This window comes from Carassius carassius, chromosome 25 (assembly GCF_963082965.1).
Source record: "Carassius carassius chromosome 25, fCarCar2.1, whole genome shotgun sequence".
NCBI classification, from domain to species: Eukaryota; Metazoa; Chordata; class Actinopteri; order Cypriniformes; family Cyprinidae; genus Carassius; species Carassius carassius.
In genome coordinates, this window is record NC_081779.1 from 24,868,759 (window position 1) to 24,883,323 (window position 14,565).

A 14,565-nucleotide genomic window follows, 5' to 3' on the forward strand; every position below is an offset into this window, starting at 1 on the left:
TAATAAAATCCCATTAACATTAATAGACATTAAACAAACACACAGTAAAATGATTATATACGCACCACAGACAACGTTCTCCACAATCATGAACCCTCACGTGAACCTTTTATCAATCTATGTTAATATAAACTTTTAAATAGAACTTGTTCAACAACCTGAAATGTTACAATAGCATAAAAGGACATTAACAAACATTAATAAATGGTGAGAAGGTATTGTTCTTTGTTAGTTCGTGTTAGCTATTGCATTAATTGACGTCTGTACAGAACGTCACGGCTAAGTGTTACCATAGTGAGGTTTCTTTCACTTAAAAGAGTCTTCATGTAGTTCAACACGACCATGTGCCAGCCGCTCCGTGACCTTTGACTTAAATGAATGCGTTTGGCTTCAGTGCCGTCTAAGTTAACACCGTCTTTGCATGTGAAATGAGAAACGATTCTTACCGAACATCCAGTGTCCTCTTCATTACTTCACTCTGACTGAAAGGCCTGCTGAAGTTGCTGGCCACCAAACAGGCATCGTATGCATTCAGAAACCCAATCTAACTTTGAAACAAGATGCAAAAGCATCCGGGCTTAACTAATGCTATTTATAGACTATAAAAATAGGCCTATTTAAGAAAAATTTCTAAGAAAGTTAATTCTCCTGTTCTGCAGATGTCCAATATCAACAGAGCAGGTCTCTGTCTCCGTAAACGATTGTTAAACAGTTTTTACTATCATACGAAGTGGGACTCATTGATACATTTTTTCTAAAAGTGCTAGATTTCCATTAACCGTGTGTTTTTTGTGTCACCTTGTCTGCATGATGTCATACACCTGCAAATCAGAGCTGTGGATTTCCACACCAGTTTCCAAGACGGAAATCAAGTGGCGCTCCATTGCACTGGAAATTGGAAATTCTGACTCTGTGTTTAAAATAATGGCAGTATTTGATCTCAAGGTGTTCAACAAGACCATAAACACGATGAAGAAGTATGTTATTGAGGGAGTATATGACTCAGATGGCATGGAAAGAGAACCTACTGTAGATTAGCATACAGTAATAAAGCCTGTGTTAACCAGAGAAGGAACGACCTCAAACTATTGGTCATCCAGCAATCAAACTACAGCATGTTCTCTATTATCTGCCAGTAATCTCCTCACATCATCTCATCATCAATCTGTTTGGCATTGGGAGCAGATTGTGATCATACTGAATGAGAGGTTTGGCAGCTTAATTCAATCAAGCTCAAATGTCTTACAAGCTGAAGCACATTGTTCTTCAATCTAACTGATTTGTTTTGCAGAAGTACTGTAGATGTTTATCATTGAAGAACAAATGAGAAGTGGTTTCTATAGTAGATGCATTCATATGTCTGAGCAGCGTTAACTAAATCTAAAGAGAATCTAATATATATAACTAAATATAAAAAATTAAGAAGAAAACAAAAACAGGAAAATGTGTCAGATATTGTCAAATAAGTACTAAAATGACTAAAACTGAAAATAAAATATTAAAGGCTAATTTAAAAGATTAATAAACAGTGCATTTATAGCTGGTCTTGTCTGGTCAGTTTGCCATCCGAATCATTCGACATATACTTTCTTCTGTTTTCTTAAATGCATTATTTACACATATTATCAAATTAGCATATTTTCACGTAAGCAAACAACTCAGTTCCGCAAATTTTTGCATGTTACAGACAGGGTCAAAAGTTAAAGCAACCACAGCCGGGGTGGACTTATAAACAAGGTAAGCGGCTCTTAGGGCCCCGGCGAATCTGATATTTGCAAAACTGGAGAGATCTTCACTCAAGAGTTTTTGTCCAAGTTTGCAAATGCTCTCATTATAATAACGTGCATGGTATGATCTATTTCAGACAAACCCACCAATCAAGATTTTGTTTTCCTATGGTGCCAGATTTCTTTCATCTGAAAGATTTCAAATCTCATTCTTCAGAGGAGTTCCTGCGTCAGCCGAGCAACTTCCATTGAGAAGAATGGCTTTCAGATTCCCCAAGCATTATAAACTGTTCTAAAGACTACAAGTGCAAAACACAAACTGCAAATCAATGCTCAGTGCTAATACAGCTGTAGTTATGTTTCAATCAATGAGAGAGTGAACCTTGAGGGAAAAAAGCAGACAAGGTCCAACTCTGTCAAAATGTAACTGCAGTTCTGCATGTGTTTGACAGTTTATTACAGCGCTAAAGGATGGAAAAATGATCTGTAGACACAACAACAAACAGGTCTACATATCCTGTCACATTGTGTCACTTCCTGCACTTGTTTCTATATAATAACTTTGCAACGGGGCGTTGTGTCAGCAGAAAAGTAAAGGTTTGCAGAGAATTGAAAACAACAACTTTGATCCAGGCTCAGGTCAGTCTTAGGAATAAATCAACAGCATCTGCCTCTTTCTCACAGTCTCTCATTCGTGTCAGTCAGCCCAAACATGACAACACCTTAACTGCAGTTGCAAGGAAACCTTTCGAAATCCAATTTTGCAATAAAAATTAAACCTCTTGCAAAATGACCATGACAATCTGCATCCTATGTAGGGCGATATTACTCAAGGTTTGCTGAGGACAACACTTTAGTTAAAGGGGTCATACGATGAGATTTCATGTTTTCCTTTCTCTTTGGAGTGTTACAAGCTGCTCGTGCAAACGGAAGATCTGTAAAGTCGCAAAGATTACATTCTCAAGCCCAAAGAGATATATCTTTATAAAAGTTAAGCCTTCCTAAAACGCTTCGTTTAAACACGCCCCACATGTCTACATCACTATGTGGAAAGATTTGCATAACGCCGCCCAAATGTTCACGCAAAGAAAGAAGGCGGTACTTCATTCTCACTGTGTTAATGTTGATGTCGTGGAGATGCTGTTTATTTCATTGTGAAAGCGAAACTACTTTGTTTGGTCTTCCAAAAGAGGAAGACCGTCACATGCTTGAGGTGTTCAGCCAATCACAACGCACTGGATAACTGGCCAATCAGAGCACGCCTCGCTTTTCAGAACGATGAGCTTTGTAAAAATCAACGCGTTTCAGAAAAAAACAATAATGTGCAGAATGTGGAAAATAATGTGATTTTTGAACCTTAAAACGCATAAACACATTGCATTACACCAAATACACAAAATAATGTTCTTTTTAGCAACGTCATATGCCCCCTTTAAAGATACGGACAAACTAGCTATTATTACAGAGTAATAAAGCTCAGCACACCATTTGTGCAACAGATATTGAGTCTCATGCACCAACCATTCATACACATGACTTTGTGTGAAAAAAATATAAAATATATTATATGAAATTCTATGTATTAAAAAAAAAAAAGAACAAAGAACTAAAACCACACGTAAGCAAAAATCACATACTCTTGTAGGCATTTTAAATGTGTTAAGATGAAATTTTAAAGACTTATTTAATAATATATTTTTAATTATACATATTTAATACAATATTATATAATATTATATACAAATGCTGCATGTCTTTAGAAAACGTTGTTTGCAGAGAATGACCAAAATCTGTTACGAAAAGATTGTGTGGACATTTCTTCGTGAGAAGTTCTCCTGACTCAATTCTGATTTAATCTGTCTTATCAAATTTGGCGAATTTCTAGACTTGATTTTCACTTGGTGGACAATAAAACAAAAAAAAACCAAGACCCAGATCCAGTCCTAAAAATGGACTTTACAGTAGAACACGAATTTGGCTGAATAATATTTAAAGCAGGGCCGTGCACTTCATCAAACTGCGATATGGACTAATGTCAAGGAATAATAAACTTTAAAAAGACTGCTTTTGAAATATGTTCTGCATCCAAAACGTGGATTTTTGTGGAAAAAATGACACGTGAGGTCAAATGATGATCTTCTGCACAGACAAGCACAGAAAATGTGAAATATAGTTATAGGAACAAGAAGACGATCCTTTCAGAGATCTGAAACTGTCTCTCTGCACATGGCTCATCATAATGTAGTACAGCACCATGGAGACCGCACTCACAAAAGCCAGCTGAAGTTGACAGATACGGAGATGAGTCAGATTGTTTGGCTCGGTGCTCTCTGTGCACGCTTCTTCTTTTCTCCGGAGTGAACTACAGTAACCTCTGATCATGCCGTCTGCTGGTTTCCTCCACTCTGTGTGTGTTTAACAAACCAGATTGGTCACGGCGTTTGAAGCAAACATCTCAAGCGCTGTGAATTTTAATGTGTCCTTTTACATTGATAAGATATCACACATCAACCAGATTGCCATTCATTTACAGAGAAAACACATCAAAACTGAGTTGACAGGAGACAGGCAGCCTCGAGCAAGTATTACACTTCTGTGCCGTTTGGCTATACATAAATGATACTGCTTCTAATACAACAACATATGGACATGTACTTTATAAATACATCTTTAAAAGTTAGGCTATTTATGTCAGTGCCTATGCATTTAGTAAATAGTTATGGGGAACATTTGAGCATATTGTGGGGAAAACCAATTTTCCTGTAGACCTTCACTCTTTAAATCCAATCAGACGGTTAAGTGAGTTTTCATGGTTATCTAGTCAAAAGGTCAAAGCATCACGAGGCTGTATTGATTCTCAGGTTTCTCAAGGGTTGCCACACACTAGACTGCATTCATCAACAGATAATGGCATTTTTGCTGTAAATCATTGCTATTTTAATCAATATTTCCTACCGTTTCAAGTTCGAGATCTCACGTCTTCACGGGTGCAGAAGATCTCAGGTTACCCACAGTCATGTGAGCAGGAGTGTAATGGAAATAAACATCTGATGGGATGTTTAATTTAGGGTTTCAAGAAAGCAGTTATTTCCAGGACAGAAAATTTGATGCCGTTTTATTTACTTTGTAACTCATGTGAGTTCTCCCAAAAAAAAGGAATGAGTTTGTAAAGTGATAAAGTGCCCTTGAGAGACGCTTGCTGCTGTTTTGTAAGCTGACTTGAGCTTTTAAATGCAGCAATATGCTGCTGTGTCAAAATGAATATTTCTAACACAGCAGAATTTGTCCAGTATCTGCATATGACCTTCTGTGATAGAGCAATGAATCAGGGGCTTCTTAAGAAAAAAGTTAAGACATGCCTTAAGATAAATCCAAAGAAATTCTGTGCAATTCTTGAAAAATTCTTGAATATGTTCTTAAGAAAATATTATTATTATTATTATTATTATTATTATTAGAAAATGACAGTCTCTATCTGAATAAATGATGGTTCTTGATGAAGCTTGCTAACAAGAGACAAGATAATAAAATTCCCAAGAAGAACGTTTTTTATTCTAATGTTTCGATTCATTTCAGTTTTATTTTATACTTTTTGGAGTAAAGAATACTTATAAAGAATAGTTTTAGTGAATAACTCTGCTTCATCAACACAAAACCAGAAAGCTTTTCCTTTATTTAACTCCTTATACACCAGATATCATTTATCATTAAAGTCACTCTTAAACAAGAAAACAATAACTGATCTTTATGCATTCAAGCAGCAAATATATTCTGCTACAACTGCCATCTTTGCTAATGTTTAAAAAATAACTAGTTATTTTGAATTTATTAATAATTCTGTTTAATAAAGCAGAATCGAAATCTTTTCAAATGCCCTCGGAACACGTTACATGAGCCTCTTGGTTGGGAATCACTGCTTTACAGAGACAGTTGCATTGCATGCATAGCTGTTACAGCATTCAACAGCGATGTCATTCATAACACTATAGTCTCTCTGCCAATGAGAAGAGCCTTCTTACTACTATTTCAACCCTCTTCAACACACACACACACACACACACTCAGGCTTATATAACAACCCTCCCTGAGTCATGACAAGAATGAGGGCACGAACATCAGCAATACCCCTGAGTGAATTACAGTGTGTGTGTGTGTGCCATAAAACAACTAACAGTATAAACATTTGTCTTAGAATCCACCAATGCAATAAAACCTGGGCGGATTCTGCTGCGATGTGATAAGGTGCAGTCAGATGTGGCTTTATCATGATCACAGCACTGCTGCAGCACAGTAAATTTATTCTTCCCTGTTGGCAGTCAGCGCACTAAGTTCTTAATAGCTGCGAAAAACATCTGGTCTGTGATTTTGAAAATAATGAAACCATCAGACAACGCAGACTGCAAAAATCATGTCATTAATAATTAGAAAAACTTCGAATGTGACAATCTTACAATGCAATCCTCTATTGTAATCCTAATATATACACACACACACACAAATTTTAGTTTTACATAGGGTTGTGTTTGATTCTTAGAGGATTGTGGTTTGATAACATTAGGATTATGAACATAATTCCATTCAAATTTATTTAGGATTTATTTTTATTTATTTATATATTTAGTAATTTTTTTGATAAGTTAACTTTTTTAGGGTTTTGGGCTATTTTGCTTTCATACCTTTTCTTTCAAACTATGTCATATGCAAAAAAAAAAAAAAAAAACATCTAATATGCATGTGTTTGTTTTAATACACTTGATATATTTGTGCCAGTAGCATTTACACCAAACTGTCCAGTTTCAGTCCTATCTATAATCTGAAAGTTTTCACAGAGGGGTTTGTTCATGTATTATTCACCAGATTTACATAACATTTTAATCCTAAAATATTTTTACTATTATTATTATTATTATTACAGGCCGTTCACAATATTTTATGTTTTACTGAATGATAAAAAAATAGATATCTAAAAACTCTGTCTATAAAAAAAAAACATTTACTCTAATGTGCTAATAAAATGTGTGCATAAGTGCATTTTTAATTAGATAAAGCCTCATTGGCATATTCAAATAACATTTCAGAAATCCTCTAATATAAGACATTGTGCATGTCCAAAAGCATGGTGCTATAAGGGTACTCGGATTGTACATCCAAAAATATGGTATTATCATGGTAGATGCGCACAAACCAAGGTGGTACCATGGTAAAGTGTCAAAAAATGGTAACGTTCTTATGATATTTCAAAGGTACTATTCTAAAAAGGCATGATCATAGAGCATGCAGAAGAACATAATGCTTTGTTAGCTCTGGAATAGAGTGCACTCACTCGTTTTCTAGGAGAGTCATACAGATGACCTCTCTGACCCCAGGGTTGTTGGCCTTCTCGCTGGAGCAGCGCTGCAGGTTCCATGTGGCCACGCGCACCACGGGCTTCCCATCGCGCGTGCCCGCCGGAGGCTCCACGCAGGGCCGCGCAGAGGTGACGAGCGGTGGTCCCCCGAGCGGGGCGTCCGGCTCCTCGCTGCCGCCACTGAAGGACGCGGGGCTCGGCTGCGTGAAGCCTCCGTTGGTGTTGGTGGAAGGAGTCCTCGAGCGCTCCACGAACACCTGGAAGCGGATGCGGTCAAGCAGGGACGAGCTGATGCTGGGCACTTTGACCAGGTCCTCGATGCTTCGGAACGGACCGTGCGAGGACCGGAACTCCACGATGCTCTTGGCGAGTTTCTCGGTGATGCCGCGGACGCTCACGAGCTGCGGCGGCGTGGCGGTGTTTATGTTGACGCCGGTGCACGGCAGATGCTCGTGCTCTTTGCGCAGAGACGAGGGCGACTGATTAGACGAGCTGTTCTTGCTCGACACGCAGATCTCTAGTTTAATAGCCTCTAGTTTCGTGGCACCGACCCCGCTGACCAGCGCCAGGTCTTCGACTTTCTTGAATCCGCCGATGCATTCGCGGTACTCCACGATGTTGCGAGCCACCCCGCGGTTGACGCCCGGGAGAGTCATGAGCTCCTCCTCGGTGGCGGTGTTGATGTTCAGCCGCTCCTGGTTCACCAGGATGTGGCTGAAGTTGCATGCCGCGCTGAACTTGCGCTTGCCCTGGCAGAAATCCGTGGGGTCCTTGGGAATGGGCCGGTGGCAGCCGAGATTCCCACCCATGTGTCCCGGTGAATCTCAAATGAAAGAGAATGAAACCCGTCCGGACCGCTACGCACTGGGCGCATACACTAGTCCTGGTATTTGAACTTGATATTCAACGCTGACACTTCACCAGCGATCTCTCGTTAAACACGACACGCTTTAAACACGTATCCCCGTCGGTTCTCGCTAAATTCGCCGTGTTGTCTGAGTCTCTGAGCAGAACGAACAGCGTCCAGACAGACTGAACTGAAGTGAACTCCAGCGCGGTTTCTACTGTACTGTAGTCGAGGTATCCGATTCACGGACGACTCGTTCTTTTGAACCGACTCTTTTTCATGATTCGATTGAATCAATTCTCTCAGCAAGGAGAGCTATCTGTGAGAAAACTGTAAAGGTCGGTGTCGGTGATAGGTTGGAACCATAAACAACATAATAACTGACAGATGAGAAAGTAGGATCATTTATTCAGAAAAAAAACAATAAGTCTCAAATAGCCTACAGCAGGCTATAACTAGAATATACACTATTCGTGTATACAAATTAATAGAAAATATAGTGATAACAGACGAAAAAAATATATATAAATATATATATATATATATATATATAACTTTTGAGCGATAACTCAAACGAACCGATCCGTTCGAAGGAATCGACTCTGTCAAATGAATCGGACTTCCCAAAGGTATTTCAAAGCACTAATCAAACATCAGAAGCGCTGGCGTCCAGTCGACGGGGGCGTGGCCTCCTGTCACTACTGCACATTGTCTGCGGACTCTCCGAGTGTGACACTTGATAGAGACACGGAGCTGTTGTGATTAGCTAACATTTTGTTCCCATGTATTGACGCGTGCAGTAATAGCAGTGTAACAGCACAACAAAACTGAGTTTAAATGTCTTTCTTGGAAGCTAAAAATTCAGAGAAAGGTTTTGTGTGACGTAGCCTAAATGTTTTCTGCCCTTCCCATAAGGAGCCATAAGGAGTTTTTTTCCAATTATACCCTGAATAGCCTAGGAGAGATGAGGACGCCATTTATAACTCTAAACCTTAATTATCACAGTGCACGTGGAGCTGATGTCAGTTCATTGCCATCATGTATTTGATCTGAATGCCAGATGATTCATCTCAGTAGTGATTGCAGCTGAAAGAAGATCAAATCTGCCTCAAGATTCAAAATAGTTTCTTATCAGCGATCTAGCTGTTCAGTAAAAATAAAAGATTAAAGTAAAGCTACACAAAGTCCAAACTATAAAACAATAGCTATGGATTATTTTGCCTAATGTGTTTAAATGTTCCCAGCTAAACTATTTCTGGAACAAGGTGTGCTGGTGGTTTGATAGCATTGTGTTCACATCTGTTCAGTTCACATATCTGGCATGTTGACTAGTTCAGGTAATGTGGCAATGATCCAGTACCAATTCCTCACAACTAGTAGTCTGAGATGTGTATAAGAGGTCTGACAAATAAGAGTTAATATGCAAATACTAACTTGATGCTACAGTCATGTATAGATGGATCAGATTCATTGGCTGATGAATCTACAGGTTTGTCTGCGAGCCGGCCGTGTTGCCCAGAGTCTGGTGGGAATGAGGTCACCACGCGGCAGGACTTTAGGATTGGCTCAATCTGATGGCTTTGTGTTTGGCAGGACATGTTCAGCCCTGGCATCAAATCATCCAAGAGCATTGTGTTGGTTACATAAGAGTGTCCTCTGATCGGCCCGAGTGCTGAGGGACCCCATTAACAAGCTCTCACACTGTACAGCCTCCAGTCAACACGGGCATCAGCCTGATCAGACATGAAGCTGCACTTTAGAGAGCATTATCACATGCTCTGCTGTGTGCAAGAGACATGATACTGTTGTGCATCGATGTAGCTGTATTTTCAGGAAATGGTGCCATTTATCTCCATGACCTAAACCACTGCATGCACAATGCATTCAAGGTGTGCTTTTTATAAGTTCATGCATTGCAGTTCATGCATCAACCAGTTTTCCTTTTATTTGGCGTAGCCAATTTATACGCACTTTCATGAGATTGATAAGCAAACCTAGAATTGTATTACTTTATGGATTTAAGTCTGTTTAATGTGTAATGCTAAATAATTAGGAGCAATTGTATTTAAAAAAAAAAAAAGAATATTATTAAACTTATATTTCAATAAAAATATCAACCAGGGGCCAGGTGCATACAGATGTACACCATGTAAAGACTGATTTAAGAACTAGTTAACTAACAGTTAACCAAGTGGTTATCAAACGTATTTTTCAGATTCAACATTTCAAAAGAAATAACTCCTCAAATATGGCTGATTTATTTCAAGGCAGACTGAAACAGAGTTTACCTACTTATTCAAATATGAATGACAAATTCACTGTCCTGGGGCTCAACGGTTTGGTACAAAACAAAACAACACCAATAAAACAAGACAAAACAAACAAAACACCAAAACATATAACTACAAAACAAACACCAAAACATATAACTACAAAACAAAACACCAAAACATATAACTACAAAACAAAACAAACAAAACACCAAAACACATAACTACAAAACAAAACAAAAAAACACCAAAACATATAACTACAAAACAAAACAAACACCAAAACATATAACTACAAAACAAAACACCAAAACATATAACTACAAAACAAAACAAACAAAACACCAAAACATATAACTACAAAACAAAACAAACACCAAAACATATAACTACAAAACAAAACAAACAAAACACCAAAACATATAACTACAAAACAAAACAAACACCAAAACATATAACTACAAAAAACACCAAAACATATAACTACAAAACAAAACAAACAAAACACCAAAACATATAACTACAAAACAAAACAAAAAAACACCAAAACATATAACTACAAAACAAAACAAACACCAAAACATATAACTACAAAACAAAACACCAAAACATATAACTACAAAACAAAACACCAAAACATATAACTACAAAACAAAACAAACAAAACACCAAAACACATAACTACAAAACAAAACAAAAAAACACCAAAACATATAACTACAAAACAAAACAAACACCAAAACATATAACTACAAAACAAAACACCAAAACATATAACTACAAAACAAAACAAACAAAACACCAAAACATATAACTACAAAACAAAACAAACACCAAAACATATAACTACAAAACAAAACAAACAAAACACCAAAACATATAACTACAAAACAAAACAAACACCAAAACATATAACTACAAAAAACACCAAAACATATAACTACAAAACAAAACAAACAAAACACCAAAACATATAACTACAAAACAAAACAAAAAAACACCAAAACATATAACTACAAAACAAAACAAACACCAAAACATATAACTACAAAACAAAACACCAAAACATATAACTACAAAACAAACAAAACACCAAAACATATAACTACAAAACAAAACAAACAAAACACCAAAACATAACTACAAAACAAAACAAAAAAACACCAAAACATATAACTACAAAGCAAAACAAACACCAAAACATATAACTACAAAACAAAACACCAAAACATATAACTACAAAACAAAACAAACAAAACACCAAAACATATAACTACAAAACAAAACAAACACCAAAACATATAACTACAAAACAAAACACCAAAACATATAACTACAAAACAAAAACAAAACACCAAAACATATAACTACAAAACAAAACAAACAAAACACCAAAACATATAACTACAAAACAAAACATATAACTACCAAACAAAACACCAAAACATATAACTACAAAACAAAACACATAAAAACAAACGAACAAGAAAACACAAACCAAACCAGTAATATTACCTTTATTGGCAAACATTATAACTGAACATGTGATGTAAGCACAGTGCTCTTGTTTGCAGGGCTAGTCATTTGAAAGGATCCGTTTCTGTGTTGTTTTACTGTGTTGGTGTCAATCTGTGAACCTTCAGCACACTGACTTCTCTTTGAAATCTTTACCACACATCTTCTGAGAGCACCTATTCCAGCCTGGGCTTCCTATGATGTGAAAAATGGGATTGAGCGCCGATTGGCTGAAGCAGCATGTATCTTGATGATCAGGGATAACGATGGGCCAATCGCAGGACAAGAGGAGTCACATCACCTGATGAGCGAATCCACCGCTGATTACTGCAAGACCACATTAGTTCAAAGGTCAACATTTGTTTGAGAGTTACACATAAAATGGGGACAGAGGTTACAGATAAACAGACCAAACACACACAAATGTCATGCATTGGTGCACATCTCACAGCACTGAGCCCTGGAGATGACGCTGACGAGATCCCATGACTGAAATTAAACCGTTTCTGGATAAGAGAAGGATCTGGGTTGAGTAGGAGACTCAGACTCAAAACCCAGACTCAGCCCTCAGTTTATATACACAAACAAAACATCTATGGGACTAGATTTAAAAACAAAACTGCCAAAACAAGCTGTAATAGTGTGTATTAACATTTACTCCAGTGCATTGTCCAACCCTAAACTTTCATTTATGTGTGTGCATTAACATTAACTGAACAGCACTGTAACAGCACTTCATCGGACAAATATGAAAACACAACAAAAAACACACTTCAAACGGGATTGTGTATTTTTTTTTTACAAGATTGTTGCTTTCATCAAAATATTTAATTAAAATTATCTTTTTTATCAATAAATAATAATAAAATAATAATGCTTTATATTTTTTTAATAACAAATAAAAAAAACATTTTTATTTAAATATATATATATATATATATTTTTTTTTTAAATAATATTGTTTATTTAAATATATTTGCATAAATAAGTTATAATCATAACACACTTCATAGGAGAATTTGTAAATATTTTTTTTGATTAGTGGTAGCTGAAAAATAAAAAAACAGACAAATCACAAAACAAAGCTTCACATGCAGTTTGTATAGACACATTTGTAAAATTGAGTTTAAGACATTTATCCAAAAGTCTAATGTTTAACGGTTCAAAAAGAAAAAAAAAAAGAAAAAAGAAGATGATGATAATGAATGTAAAGTTGAAGAGGAAGCTCATCCAGAATTGACTCAGTGTTTGCTGCCCCCTTCCGGTCAAATCTGTTCCTGAACTTCATGTTCTGCCCTTTATAAAGCTGCATTCAATGATTACCACAACAGCTCTGACTCCTCGGTATGAAATATAACATACAGACAATAAACATCAGTGGCCCAGCATTGTATCTCTTCCCCTTAGACGAAAAAAACTAAAACTCGTGCTATTAAAATAGCATCATCACAAGTTTATTATGTGACTTTGTACAATAAAAATGAAAAAGCAAAACAAAGAGAAACAAAATGATAAAAAGTTGCAGAAGTACATGACCAAGAGCTGAGTGTGGCCAGCTCTTACAGAGAGAAAAACACACATCCACTGGCCAAGAGCGCCAGCTCACTGTTCCTGAATCAGTTTACACGAGGAGGAGCAGGAAACACTCCCACTGGAAGCCAACAGACATCAACTAATCACTTACAAACACACATCATGTGTGATGAATCCTGCATTTGCATAATGTCCTACAGCTCTTCACTACAGGAGGATCCATGGACACATCATGTGACATTCGTAAAGCACGTGCAAATACACAAGCACTTAAAACAAACAAACTGTGAACTGGAAAATTATCAAATAAATGGTAACAAAAAAAAAAAATAGTTCATGAATGGCTAAGGTCCATGGCTAAATAATTTAAATTAGACAAATATTGGAAGAGCTTAACATTTCAGGAAGGGAAAAGAAGAAGCCACAGAAAAGGTTGCCGTTTAAAGGCCAGAAATGCCTGAGGTAAGATTCAGCCTTTATTGAGAGGAGCAGGAAGTGACCTCATGTCTAAAAACACTAAACAAACTCGCGATGCAGGAGGGGCATCTGACGCATTACAAATTCAAACAATATTGTTTCTGTGAGGTCAGGTGAATGAACCGATGCTTTAGTCTGAAGGGGCGATGGAGAGGAGTGTTTCCAGGTCAGTGAAGAGCGCAGACACACAGCGTCCCACACAAACACTCATCAAACAGAACATCTTTGAGTTTGGTCGACAGACGATGATGTGGTGATGGTCCGAGCGGTTTAAAAGATCTTCTTCTTTTTGTTCTTTTCCAGGGTCCTAATAAACAAGGACATTAGACTTTACAACAGAATATCTTTTAATTACACTATCAGTCAAATGTTTTTCTTCTTTCATGCTTAAGCTGTTTTTATTTGAATACAAGTAATATTGTATAATATTATTAAAATTTAAAATAACTGTTTTCTATTTAATATACTTTAAAATGTAATGTATTCCTGTGATCTGCAGCTGTATTTCCAGCATCATTCCTCACGTCTTCAGTGTCACATGATCCTTCAGAAATCAGTATGATATGATGATTTATTATCGATGTTAGAACAACTTTTTGTGGCTTCATATGGATTTTTCGGAATCTGTGAAATTCTTTTCAGGATCTATTTTTTTTTTTTTTCTGAAATGCAATACCGTTCAGAAAACGTTTAGAATAAGCAAATGTATTCAGCAAGGATGCATTTCTCAAAAGTGACGGTAAGGAATTTAATAATGTTACAAAAGATTTCTATTCCGATTAAATGCTGTTGTTTTTCACTTTCTATTTATCAAAGAATCCGGAAAAAAATATTAAGCAACAAAAACAC

At 36.7% G+C, this 14,565-nt stretch overlaps 2 protein-coding genes across 5 annotated transcripts in view; both read right to left on the reverse strand.

Moving 5' to 3' along the window:
• Positions 1–8,128, reverse strand: part of LOC132104477 (endonuclease/exonuclease/phosphatase family domain-containing protein 1) — a 28,023-nt gene extending 19,895 nt beyond the window's left edge. The window contains exon 1 of the mRNA XM_059509965.1: positions 7,051–8,128. Within this exon, the coding sequence (XP_059365948.1) occupies positions 7,051–7,883 (833 nt within the window). The 5' untranslated portion in view covers positions 7,884–8,128. The remainder of the gene's footprint in view (positions 1–7,050) is intronic.
• A 5,775-nt stretch (positions 8,129–13,903) lies between these two features.
• Positions 13,904–14,565, reverse strand: part of LOC132104492 (septin-7-like) — a 393,004-nt gene continuing 392,342 nt past the window's right edge. For all 4 annotated transcript variants that reach the window (XM_059509994.1, XM_059509993.1, XM_059509992.1 and 1 more), the window contains exon 13: positions 13,904–14,023. In XM_059509994.1, coding sequence (XP_059365977.1) covers positions 13,987–14,023 — 37 coding nt within the window. In that variant the 3' untranslated portion in view covers positions 13,904–13,986. The remainder of the gene's footprint in view (positions 14,024–14,565) is intronic.